The 11,804-nt window shown below is 43.9% G+C and overlaps 1 protein-coding gene across 1 annotated transcript in view; it reads left to right on the plus strand.

Annotated features, from left to right (window-relative positions):
* Nucleotides 1–1,437: 1,437 nt before the first annotated feature.
* The window catches only part of T265_06934 (hypothetical protein), a gene marked incomplete at both ends in the record, with an annotated part of 14,372 nt that continues 4,005 nt past the window's right edge, over nucleotides 1,438–11,804 (plus strand). Inside the window, 9 exon segments of the mRNA XM_009172337.1 lie at nucleotides 1,438–1,501; nucleotides 1,519–1,970; nucleotides 2,609–2,806; nucleotides 5,243–5,493; nucleotides 6,769–6,971; nucleotides 7,100–7,260; nucleotides 7,532–7,667; nucleotides 8,023–8,161; nucleotides 11,107–11,292. Coding sequence (XP_009170601.1) covers nucleotides 1,438–1,501; nucleotides 1,519–1,970; nucleotides 2,609–2,806; nucleotides 5,243–5,493; nucleotides 6,769–6,971; nucleotides 7,100–7,260; nucleotides 7,532–7,667; nucleotides 8,023–8,161; nucleotides 11,107–11,292 — 1,790 coding nt within the window.

An 11,804-nucleotide genomic window follows, 5' to 3' on the forward strand; every position in this document is an offset into this window, starting at 1 on the left:
CAATGATGGTATGAAACTGGTTCCCAGAGTTAAACTGGACGATTGGTGCAGTCAGTATGTCATCGTCAGCAAAGGTTGAGAAACCGTCCCCTTTGACTTTCAGTCGCTCACAATCCTCAGCTGAACGTTAAGCGCCATGATGAATCTAATGTTCGACGGACCAAATGCACGGGCACCCTGGCGACATGTGGTCACTTCGACTTATCAAGATAGGTCATGATTCTTCCACCTTGTGACGAATTAATAGTTATATTCCACGATTCTAGTGTGTGTCACGTTCAATCCTACCCATCTGAAGCCACACTGGGGAATCATCGGAGCGTTCCAGAAGCCCAGACTTTATTGAGAACAGCAAGTGAGACATCAAGAGCAAACTTCAGTACAGTGACTGACACAGAGAACTAGACGTAGTCAATCCGAACTATTCGGGCTGTCCTCCAGTTGGCAGTGTTCCCAACGACAAAGTGACCATGTCTACTGTAACGGGAAACACGTTGCTTGCGTATAATGTATTACAATGCACAGTTGGTCTGAGTTTTGATCGCGCGCTACACTAGTACAACCGCGGACTTTGCCGCTCAGATTTAAATCCGGACTCTAGGCGGGTCCATGGATGTTTGTAATGAACACATTTTGGTGAGCTCGCTGTGTGCGTGTATTGCCGCATCATCATTCTGAGGTATCATGGATCGCAGCGAGTTTTGTGAAATCGAGAGAAACGAGTTTTCAAATGTGATGTCTGGTTCCTTTCAGAATGGCAACTGAGTACTCCTATCTACCGTACGCGCTCCGTTTTCGCCGGGCGGCTGATCGATATTTGTGAAGCCAATTCCATGATCACATGACCGCTACTTTAAAGGGTATCAATAATGGCATGTGTTGTATGCCCCAAGAATAAATGTATTCCGTCAATTTCGTGCAGTTTGGGTTTAAGAAAACACAAGGTTAACGGAAGCTCGGGGACTGCGCCTACATGATAAGCCCCAAGACGGGCAAAACTGGTTGTGGGCTGTGGAAGAATTATCAGCAACCTTATGATTAGTGTGTTACTCCTAAGGAATGTCCTTCAGTTATCAGTGATAACGATCACTGTACTAATTGGTCACGTGAATGTTTCTTAGTCCTTCAGAGTGCACCCAATGCTATTTCGCTTTTTTGGACGCACTATTGGCGTAAAGTTAATTTAACTCCATCTTAATTCAACTTCGAAGGAATGTTGCTATACAATAAAAAAATTTAAACATTAGGGTATCAAATTCGAGAAATTCCGGGGAACACATAGTTTCTTGGAGCATTTTGTGCAACGCAAGTAGCCTGAAAGTTTATGAACTAACCAAACTCGCATCTGCATCGTCCTTGACATCATGACATCGGTGTTCAACACCGATGCTTCGCTACCGTACTTATTTTGAGGAAAAGGATAAAGTTTAACATGGAATGGTCTTAGTGCTAGCTTACCACAATCATTCCGAGGTGCCTACATCTTCAGGCGCTCATTCAGGTATTCTGGATAGAAAGTGACAGCAAGAACGCCACTGACACCGGTTGGTAGCCACATCTTGTGGTGTCTCCAACCAGGAACAGTGGGGATCACGCGCAAGGCGAGTAGCACCGACAGCACGACGTTTCTTTTATGCCCGTCTATTAGGTCAAGGGTTGGCCACCTCTCTGCTTCCACCACTCTGAGTTGGGCATGGAAAACAGTACCCTTTTCGACAACCGGTTCGGCATACGTAACACGTGCCCCAACTAGCGCAGCTTCTGGTGCTGGATATATTTTTCACTGGAAGTACGCGTTGACACCCGTGAACCCGCTTTATATTTGCCTCGGTACGGATTCGCCGACACCGACCCACACGTGCTATGATTCTGAGACAACGATTATCGAACACCTGAAGAAGAAGAGACTGGAGACTGACGAAGAGACCGAACTCCATCACGAGGTGACGGGACATTACCTTGGTGTGACGGTTTGCCTTCGAAGCTGCGAAACGTATCTTGGAAGATGTGTCAATTCCTATAGTAGTGTTATACACGAGTTCAATTCAAAGCTATCTAAGGATCTGTTGTAATTCACAGTAACTCAGAAGAACACGTAAGTACGGACACGGGTGTATTGGGTGCACGCGGACAACTGGTCCGCTTTCGTGGCAGGTAAGCAAAACAACTGAGTCACATATCCAGTCAACCCACAGCGCTCACGTGAGCCAGCAAAGTGGGAAATCGCTGAATCCCAAGGGACGCGTATGGGAGGCTACAGCACGGGCTGTTTTATTGTATGGTTTTGAGATATGGCCTCTGTGAGCAACGAAAGTGAGACTCGAAAGTGAGACTTATAAGGTTGCTGAAAATCCGTCGAAAGCCCATGACCGGTTCGCCCTCCCAACTAATTTGGTTTTGCGAGAGACTCACCCGGAACCCAGCTGAATCTCTCGTTTGTGATATTCTCAGGGCCCCGACGAGCCCCAAAAAGGGCAAAACCGATCGGGGGCTGTCGACGGATTTTCAGCAACCTTATGAGTAGTACATTACAAAGATGTAAATGTATCGCGATATCTCGAATATCGTAGCGAGTTAAACCTGGGGTGGCCTGGTGCATCACATTTAGTTGCCTGGAAACATCACAAACGAGAGATTCAGCTGGGTTCCAGGTGAGTCTCTCGAAAAACCAAATTGGTTGGCAAATGAGTGTATATTCGCTGAAAGTAAGGCTTCTTCAGGTGTGGTGACCATTACCTCAGAACCATACCTCGTGTTGGCTAGTGTCGGTGAATCCGCAACGAAGCAATTCGAACACGAGTGTTCGGTGATGGCAAGGGGACTATAATCGAGGACTGTGTCCAACACCGAAAGATGCGTTGCTTGGATCATGCAGTGCGCATGACGAATCATCGCTTCCCGGAGACTGTGCTATTTCCGTGTCCAATTCAGATTGGTGTGGCCAACCTTTGATTTTACAGAGCAGTAGGAAGGTGGTTACGAAACATCTGGATATGACTCTGGTATGACTCAATTTCCAGGATGAGGTGAGGGTTATCTTCCAGTACCTGACTGCAATCACTTCCAGATATGACTGCTAAACGATGTCGTTGCCGTCTGGAATGATTGTGGTAGACCGGTTCTATTATTTATTATTCATTTCAAACCAATAAATTACGGTTTTCTAACAGCGAAACGTGTATTGAACACTGATGTTTTGCACCCGGTTATGGTCTTGATGACTGGCAGAATATGTCGGTCTTTTATCATCCAAAACACGTTTTCCTTCTCTCTGCCCTCAAAAAGTTCATGTTCCAGGAATCCTAGTTGCGAAGACCTATCCAGAGTGTCAATGTGTCTGACCCCGAAGGTCTCAGTATATTGAATCACTGTATTGCAGGACATAACTGCCCGTAATCCATCTGTTGCCAAAACACCACAAATACAAACTGCACCAATAACCAGGATCTCATACCTTCAATACCGTGAGCGAAACGACCAAACTTACTAGCTCACTGTGCAATTTGTTCAGTCGGAAAACGTGAACATATTGTATGGAGACAGGATATCCGACAACATTTCGAGTGAACGGGGGAATTCGAGATGAAAATATCGATTCACAAGTATTCTTCCTTTGAAACCACCAATTCCGTAATAGTCACCACATTTCTGATAAAACAAAAGATTTATCGCACTTCCGACCAATTCGGTGTGTTTGTTCACCAGGTAGTGATCGATGTCGTGTGTCGTATGTAATGTCTTTTTACATACGATTGTCTGTCTATTTTCGCACAAACAAGTTTTCCAGTCAGACATTGAAAGACATACCTCGGACCGTACTCTGACAGTCGCGTTGATATAAAAGTGGATGACATCCCAAATGAGAAAAAAGTCGCACATTCGGCTAGTAGTTTTGGCCATGGGGAATAGAAAAACCGTCTGTAGATGAAGACATCGATCAACTTTGGGGAGGGGATGATACGGAAATGTTCGTTAGTAAAGTATACACATATTGAGGATACGAAGACCTATCTGAGTGGTTCCAAGATATATACATATGTGTATACATATATGCTTTCCGGCACACATAACACTTCATGGTTAGGTTAACTTGTCCAACAAAAGTATTGATTGTAAAATGAGTCTACACATGTCTGCCTACGAAGCAAATGTTGCTCAAGCTGACTGATAACGACTTGTTGCTTCTCACAGATTGACTGGTCCGCATCTGAAGTTGTTGGGTTCGTTTGGCGCCTAATACTAATTTCGTGCTTTCTGGAGCCTTTCGCTGACGCGATATTCTGTCTTAGTGATCGGGAAAAATCGCCCACCTTCTCGTTAAGCTCTTTCTAGAGATGAAAACAGCGAAGTACGGAGTGTTGAATATTGGTGAGCCGGTTACTGGATGGGTATGACTCTGTTGTAGCTGGTTATGATATCCGTAAACTTTTTGCAAATTAGGAACAACATATTTGTTTCACAAACAAACCTACAATCGTGGTGATGACAGACGGTTGCTCTCACATGTCTGAAATAAGCCTGAGGCCAAAAGCTCTACTGTGTGAAGTTGTTGGCTGGTAGATTTAAACCGTGGTTGAACCCGGTGTCCCAAAATGACATTACGTAGTTTCTTCTCTTGTTCCCGGTCAGTCCTACAGTCACCTACTCAGCATTTACCACTCCTTTGCTGTATTTAACCTTCTCTCCAGGTTTTCTACAGCGAGACATCCGGTTGCGAATCCGTCATCTAACCCCGTTTGCCTTGCATCCAGATTGTCTTTAGCTTTTTCCGCTAGAAGGCGTTTTCTGCTTTTATCACACTTATTCATAGATTTCACACTGCTTGTAGCCCCTCACCCCTAGTGGATTCGTTGTTCTCCTATCCTCTTTGCGGTTGGTGTGTCACTGCGAAGATCCTCGGACACTTCTCTGGGTTCAGTCGAATATCAAAGATTGACTAAACTGACTTCCTGGCAGTCAAGCATCTGAATGATTGCCCCAACCTCACCGGATGAATTCTTTTTGATTGTTGGTCTGTTCGCAGTTGGATTGAAAACGTTTCATCACCAATCGAGGTGACATGGTCAGTCCAGGGTTGAGTGGGTGAATCCCTGTTCTTCTACCTGTGATTATATAGCTTCTAAACAGTACCTGGTAGTTCTGGAAACGGTCGTCGTGTACTTTTATTGGTCTCCTGTGAATCTGACGTGGTCTCAATCTCATAGAGAACTGCCGAATTGAATGCACTCAACGAACCAGCCAGAACTACCAGGTACTGCTTAGAAGCTATATAACCGCAGGTAGAAGAGGAGGAATTCACCCACTCAACCCTGCACTGACGATGTCACCTCGAATGGTGATGAAACGTTTGCAATCCAACTGCCAAGCACGGCGAACAGACCAACAACGAATCAACGCACCCGAGCTACCTACATTCCACAACAGCGCTGAATTTTTTGACGTTGAGGTATCACCAACCCGTCACTTCCAATCCTGTTTATTTATTGAAATTTTGTTAACTCTTAATTGATTAGTTCTCAATTCAATTCCATAAGAATGCCGCAGTGTTTGCTGATGAATATTTTAGTGTCATTTAGCGTGTATATGATTATTTTATCTTTTTTTGTATATTTGCACGCTGAAATTACACATTTTCAGGTAAACGAAACGTATTTGACATGCAGTGACTTGACTTAACACATTATGTTCTAAAAACAGCAGACTTTTTCTGGCGACCAGTTGTTGCACAATCAACCAAAAAGGTTCCTGATCAGCTGGATGTAATGTCTGCTTCCGTCGAGTTCTGTCAACACATATTTTTTCTGAAATTGACTAGTATAACTGAGTTTATGAAGGGCCGCCGAAAAGTTCAGGTGTTCCATCCCAGATATTTGTAAGGTGCATTAAAATTCACCTGGAATCTGGCTACTGTCAAAAAGTCACCACCGTTCCTCACTTTGATGGCACTCGAGAAGACCCAGACCTCGAGCCTGGAGCTTTCACAAGCCGATTTCCTGAAGGAGCAATCTGCTAGAGCTTCGCCCTGATAGATAAATATTGCCTGATGTTCACGTTTAAATTTAAAGCGTTTACCTCCAATACTGAGTGGTCTGCAAACTCCATGGTGCTTGGTAGTTTGCCAAATCACTATTTTTAAGCCAACTATTACTTAAACAATATTGGCAGCCGATGAAGTCTTTCAAAATGTTGAGGAACTTTGAAGGCGAGACTATAGGCTGTTTGTTGGGACATACTACTCATAAGCTTGCCGAAAAATCTTCAACAGCCCACTACTCACTCATTTGAAAGGTGTTAACGAGATAAAAGTTTGCTGACCGTTATATCTGAGTGCTGCTCCCACTCCTATGCTTAGTGTCGGAAAAAGACTCACCGATAAGGAACACAACAGGTTTATTGTGAACAAGCGAGTGCAACACTTACAAGGGAGCTTGCGCTATTTGAAATATACTTTCATCGATCCGCGCTGTTACTGAACTGATTGGATGCTTGATTAGCCTGGATCCTATCCGGCTTTTCTTCTGAGATTGTGGTGGCGTTCTGGTGTCTCAGTAGGTTCCGGGCGTTCTAGAATTGCTCTCAGGTATCTGACCTTCCTGATATTGGCCGTCGTGCGAACATTTGGTACTGAGTGAGAACTAATTCGATCTACTTAATATGCATAGTAAGTAATATCGGATTCTGCAAAACCTTGTTTGATTCCGGCACATAATAACAACGATCTGTCCTGAATGCTGTTTTACTACGTATGCCGAACATTGTTTGCCCGAGGAGAGTGCTGTTTTCCATGCCCAACTCAGAGTGGCGTAAACAGAGAGGTGGAAAACCCTTGACTTGGCAGAGGAGTATGAAGGAGATCACGAAACGCTTGGGTGCTACTCACCTTCCAGGATGGGGACCGCGTGATCCTCACTGTGCCTGGTTGGAGACACTACAAGATATGGCTGCCAATCGATGGCAGTGGCGATCTTGCTGTCAGTTTCTATCCAGATTGCCTGAATGAGTGCCTGAAGATGTAGGCACCTCGGAATGATTGTGGTAAGCTAGCACTAAGTCCCTTCCCCGTCCACCTTTATTCTTTTCTTGACAACAAGGTTTTCAGATAAATCATGGTTGTACGGCAGTGAAACATCGGTGTTGAACACTGATGTCATGCTGTCCATGACGATGATGATGATGACCATGAAGTCAGATATTCTGTTGCGATCGCACATACTTACTGTTCTTTTTTTAGAAAGTGAGTATTTTAGGTTGGCTGAAAAAGTTAGTGCTGTTTCGGAGAAAGTACATCTAGCAGTTCGTTTCAGTCTGGCAGAAAAGTGCGAATAGAAAATTTAACATTCTGAGAGGAAACTTCGGTTTTCACTCAAAAACTTGTGTCAAAGATACGGTTTTATGGCAATTGTTTCAGATTACTCAACTTTCAGACTGCGATAAATTTCAGGTTCGAAAGACAGAGATGATCGTTTGTTAAGTAAACGGTTTTTCAACTTAATGTGCCTAATGCTCACGAAGAATCTACCTTTCTTTCAAGAAATACACTAATTTGCAAATCAATTTGGTTTTCACGAGATACTCAACTGAATCCTCGTTTATGGATATTCTACAACTGAATGTGCTGCACACAGGCCACCTCATGATTCAGTTGGGACGATTTTCGAGATATCGAAGTATATTTTCATAAGGGGGAAACTACCCACCATGTTGCTGAAAACTACAGCCCACAACCGGTTTCACCCTTCTTGGGGCTCATCAAGTAGGCGCAGCCCCCGAGTTTCCGTCAACCTTATGTTCTACTTCAACCCAAATCGGATTATTTTCAAGAAATACGCTAATTAGCAAATCAATTTGGTTTTCACGACTCAGCTGAATCTCTCATTCATGATATTCAGTCGTGGGCTGTCGAAGAGTTTTCAGCAAACTTGTGAGTAGTTTCATTTACGAAAATATACCTTTCTGTATTATCTTGTTCATGGTCGTCTTGAAAGTAACATGTTCGACTCTGATTTCACTTTCTTCGTCGAGGCAGTTTCCATCAAGAAACCAACCAACAAACCGATATTTCCAGGGTGGTTTTCACGCCTACCCGGTTCACTCGCCTCAGTGTCAAACTGAGAATTGCAGGTGACACTGATGAAATTAATCGACAATCAAATTCCCTGAGGTAAGGATATCTCAGAAAAGGTAATAAATCGAAGGCAAAGGAAGATCTAATTGTATTCGACTGCGCAGAAAAGCGCATAACTACGTAATAAAGTCATCACTGATCTACCCAGTTTCACGGATATTTTATCCCACACGTATTTGGACATAAAATTATCTCAAAAATATAATTTTTCACTTTCGTTTATTTATAAGAGTGTTTCAGTTCGAAGCCACTTCAAGCAACTTAATCTTCAACCAGTCTGGCGTTTTCATCCTTAAGTGGCCGAATCGAATGCGCGATCATTTGCTCGAGATACTACTGCATCTGTCGACTAGTTTGTGTAGCTGATAAAATGAAAATCAGACACCTACAGAGGTTTCGCTTTACCTGTGAAGGAAACACTAAACATAACAGGGCGTTTTATTCCTCCCAACCCCCTTCCTCCAACAAAATCTCAACTTATTCCTTATAGTATTTACTTAGGCTTACTTTCGTGCCCAAGCGAGACCAGAATAACTGGAGTAGGATGACAGCCCCTCCAAGGCCAGGCATGCGGTTCACTCATCTGTGCGTTGTTACGGAGTGTAGGGGAGTGCACCATTCGGTTGTGACTGTGCATTGTGTGTTAGTATACATGCTGCTAGCCACGGCTAACCTTCGATCATGATTGGTTGGTTGATCGGGCGGTTCTATTGGTCGGTCCGTTAGCCTGTATGCTGATTGATCGATGATTGGTTGATCTTTGAGATTGGTCTCCCCTACTATCGTACTTTGGTCAATGCTGCGACCTTGACCTCTCTGGGTTCCGTTTTGTGACCTTTGTTGCCTGACTCCAAGGTGTTTCTTGTTTATTCGTTTGTTAATCTGATATTCGAGTCTCCTCGAATATTCCGGTAGATATATTGGCTCTTTGCACATCGTGGTGCGTAAATTGGGTCTGGTTCAATCAATCAATTGATCAAATCTGTCGTGGAGCACCATGCTTCCCGGAAATTTTCCTCTGTGTCTCGCGCGGTTACCAGGTTGTATTTGTGACCTTGGCCTTCGTGTTACACAATTTTAGGGTGTCAGTACCGAGTAAATAGCTTCAGCCTCATTTATGATCCATCCAACACCCAGTCTATACTGCCGGTGTATTTTAGTTGAGATGTGGCTTCCATCCCGTTAGCTGCTGACCGATTCAGACATTCATCTGGCTATTGGCAAGCGGTTGAGAGAAATTCTGTTCGATTAGTGATCAAACAAGAAGGGGAACTTGGTAATTACCAATCGATGGACTTAGAACTTTGTCCGTTGTTAACTTTAAGGACGTGACAGTGTGCAGCAAAACTTCATCCTTCTAGAGCTTTCTTGGTTAACACTCAGAGAGTGGGGGCACGGAGATCAGACAGATAATCACCTGACCAGCAGTTCTGGGCTGTTGCACGTCCCGTCTTTAAACAATCGACAAAAGTCCGAAGTCATAGCTGCTAGTTGTTCGGCTCCCCGTGATGGTCATTCAGGCGAGCCGCTTCGACCATTTTCCAAGTCTACACAAACTGGAGCCGCTCAGCACGACGGGTGAACTTTCTATCTGGGAAGTCGCAACTCACTCAGTCAGCGAGCTCGTAAGCAGGTGATATGAATTCCGTGAGTAAAGGTTGAGCGGTGTTGTAATATGGCCTTAAAAACTGATCCTCATCACGTGTTTGAACGGTTTGAAAGTCAACTAGCAACCGGAAGGTTGGTGGAAGTCGCACTAGTGATGATCTACAGCTGTAAAGTGCTTTCCAACCTTTCAGTATCGAATGTCCTTGCGCAGAGGAAAAATTCCTATCGAAGAAAATAGATTTCCTGACTTATTCAACAGCTAACAGGACCAAATCTCACATCTGAAGACAGAATTCCCCTCAGAATGTAGTGTCTCTCTGTCCAGCTTCGCTTTTGTCCAGAAAAGAGCCACGGTATCTCAAAATGAGACAGCTGAGTTGTGCTTATCCTGGCCTGGTGAGCTGCGAACGACTAAGTTTCGCCAGCAGATCGCATGTTTAACTTCCTGGCAAGCCCAAAACATTAGATCCTCTGTATTATGCTCGGGTGATTATTCTGACAGTTGCTGAGAGATAAAAAACAGTGAACGGTTAACTTCTGATCATTTAGCGGTACATCAAGTTCTCGATGCTCTCTGTATGAGCAGTGTTCATTATCCTTCTCGTCTTCATGATCATCTCGTCGCTGTCAGGAAGCCACTATTTGGTGGGCTAGATCTGTTCCTCTCTAGCCGTCTCCATATTGGTAGATCCATGAAAAGCCACATGTATGCTCTAATTAGACTCACCTTTCTACTTGTTTTATTGTCAAAATCAGATTTTAGATCAGCTGATTTAAAAAATTATAATCTGAGCTCAATGAAAATGTACTACATTTCTCCTACATTTCTTCTCACTTTTGTACAAAGGTGCGGCACCTTCGACGATGTGCACAATGGTTTGCAAAGAATCCACTCTATCACGATCAACTTCAATCATAATGAAGAACATTCTAGTTGAGTGGAGCTACAGTAAGGCCTACATCCATCGACCTTCCGTTATACAGTTGGAACTTTCGTGAGCTTTGTGATTTGGTGAGCTACGCCGTAGAGGACGAAGTGGATGCGACGTTGACTTCAGACTCCTTACACTACAGGGTGTCTGCTCCATAAAATGTTGGGAACGATTTCTTCATTGTCCAGCAGCCAGTTAGCGAAGGTGACACGTTGCTCCCTGTCTTCTTCCGTGATGTTTTTTTAATAAAGTTCAATGATACGGGTTGGGATGAAAGTGGCGTCTCATAATACCATGCATGCTGGCGTGGGAAAATGCCAGTCAACTGAGACACCTGAGTTATTGACGGAGATGCCATGGTGCTCTGAGACTGAAGTTGCTCGGCGGCATTCTGTACAATGTGCGCTCTTTCATCACTCAGAGACTTTCTCCCTTTGCCAGGAAAATCCAATACAGATCCAGTGGACTCAAATTTCGCAATCAAGTATGTAATGATCGACACGGTGAAAGGATCTTTGATGAGACCGTGTTTGGTTTTGTAACCACGAAGTGCAGCAGTGGCGCCTTCACCAAGGGAATAATAGAATCTCACAATTTCAATGCGCCTACTGACATCCATCGTAAACAGTAAAAATTCCAGCACCCTCACACAAAACCTTTATGTGGCTACTAATGATGAAAGATTTTGTCATCCTTCCTTTGATTGGCTACGTTTACTCACTCTATTATGAGACACCCTGTATGTGGTTGGAACGAGCTATGAAGGTACAGGATCAATCTTACCTGCTTTAATCTGCTGTTGTGCGGAATAGTACTTTTTGAGAGCATTAACCTCCTACGGAATTCGTTTATTTTGTCTTTGAGCATGTGCGGTTGAGAACACTCAACCACCGGCTGCTCACTGCTCATTGTGTGCGCTCCATCACATATCACAGACAGCATCGGTCAGTCTCTGGAACGAAAGATCAAGCCGTTTTTCAAACTTTCTACGTGAAATGTAATCGTGATGTATGAAATGTCGGTAGGCTGGACATAGGCACCCTCTGTTACGCGTGAATATGCTGACTTCAATGGTAGGTCATCATCATCATTATCATCATCATCATCATCATCATCATTGTCAGCTGTAATAACCGCGT

Source organism: Opisthorchis viverrini (genome assembly GCF_000715545.1).
Source record: "Opisthorchis viverrini unplaced genomic scaffold opera_v5_152, whole genome shotgun sequence".
In the NCBI taxonomy this organism is placed as follows: Eukaryota; Metazoa; Platyhelminthes; class Trematoda; order Opisthorchiida; family Opisthorchiidae; genus Opisthorchis; species Opisthorchis viverrini.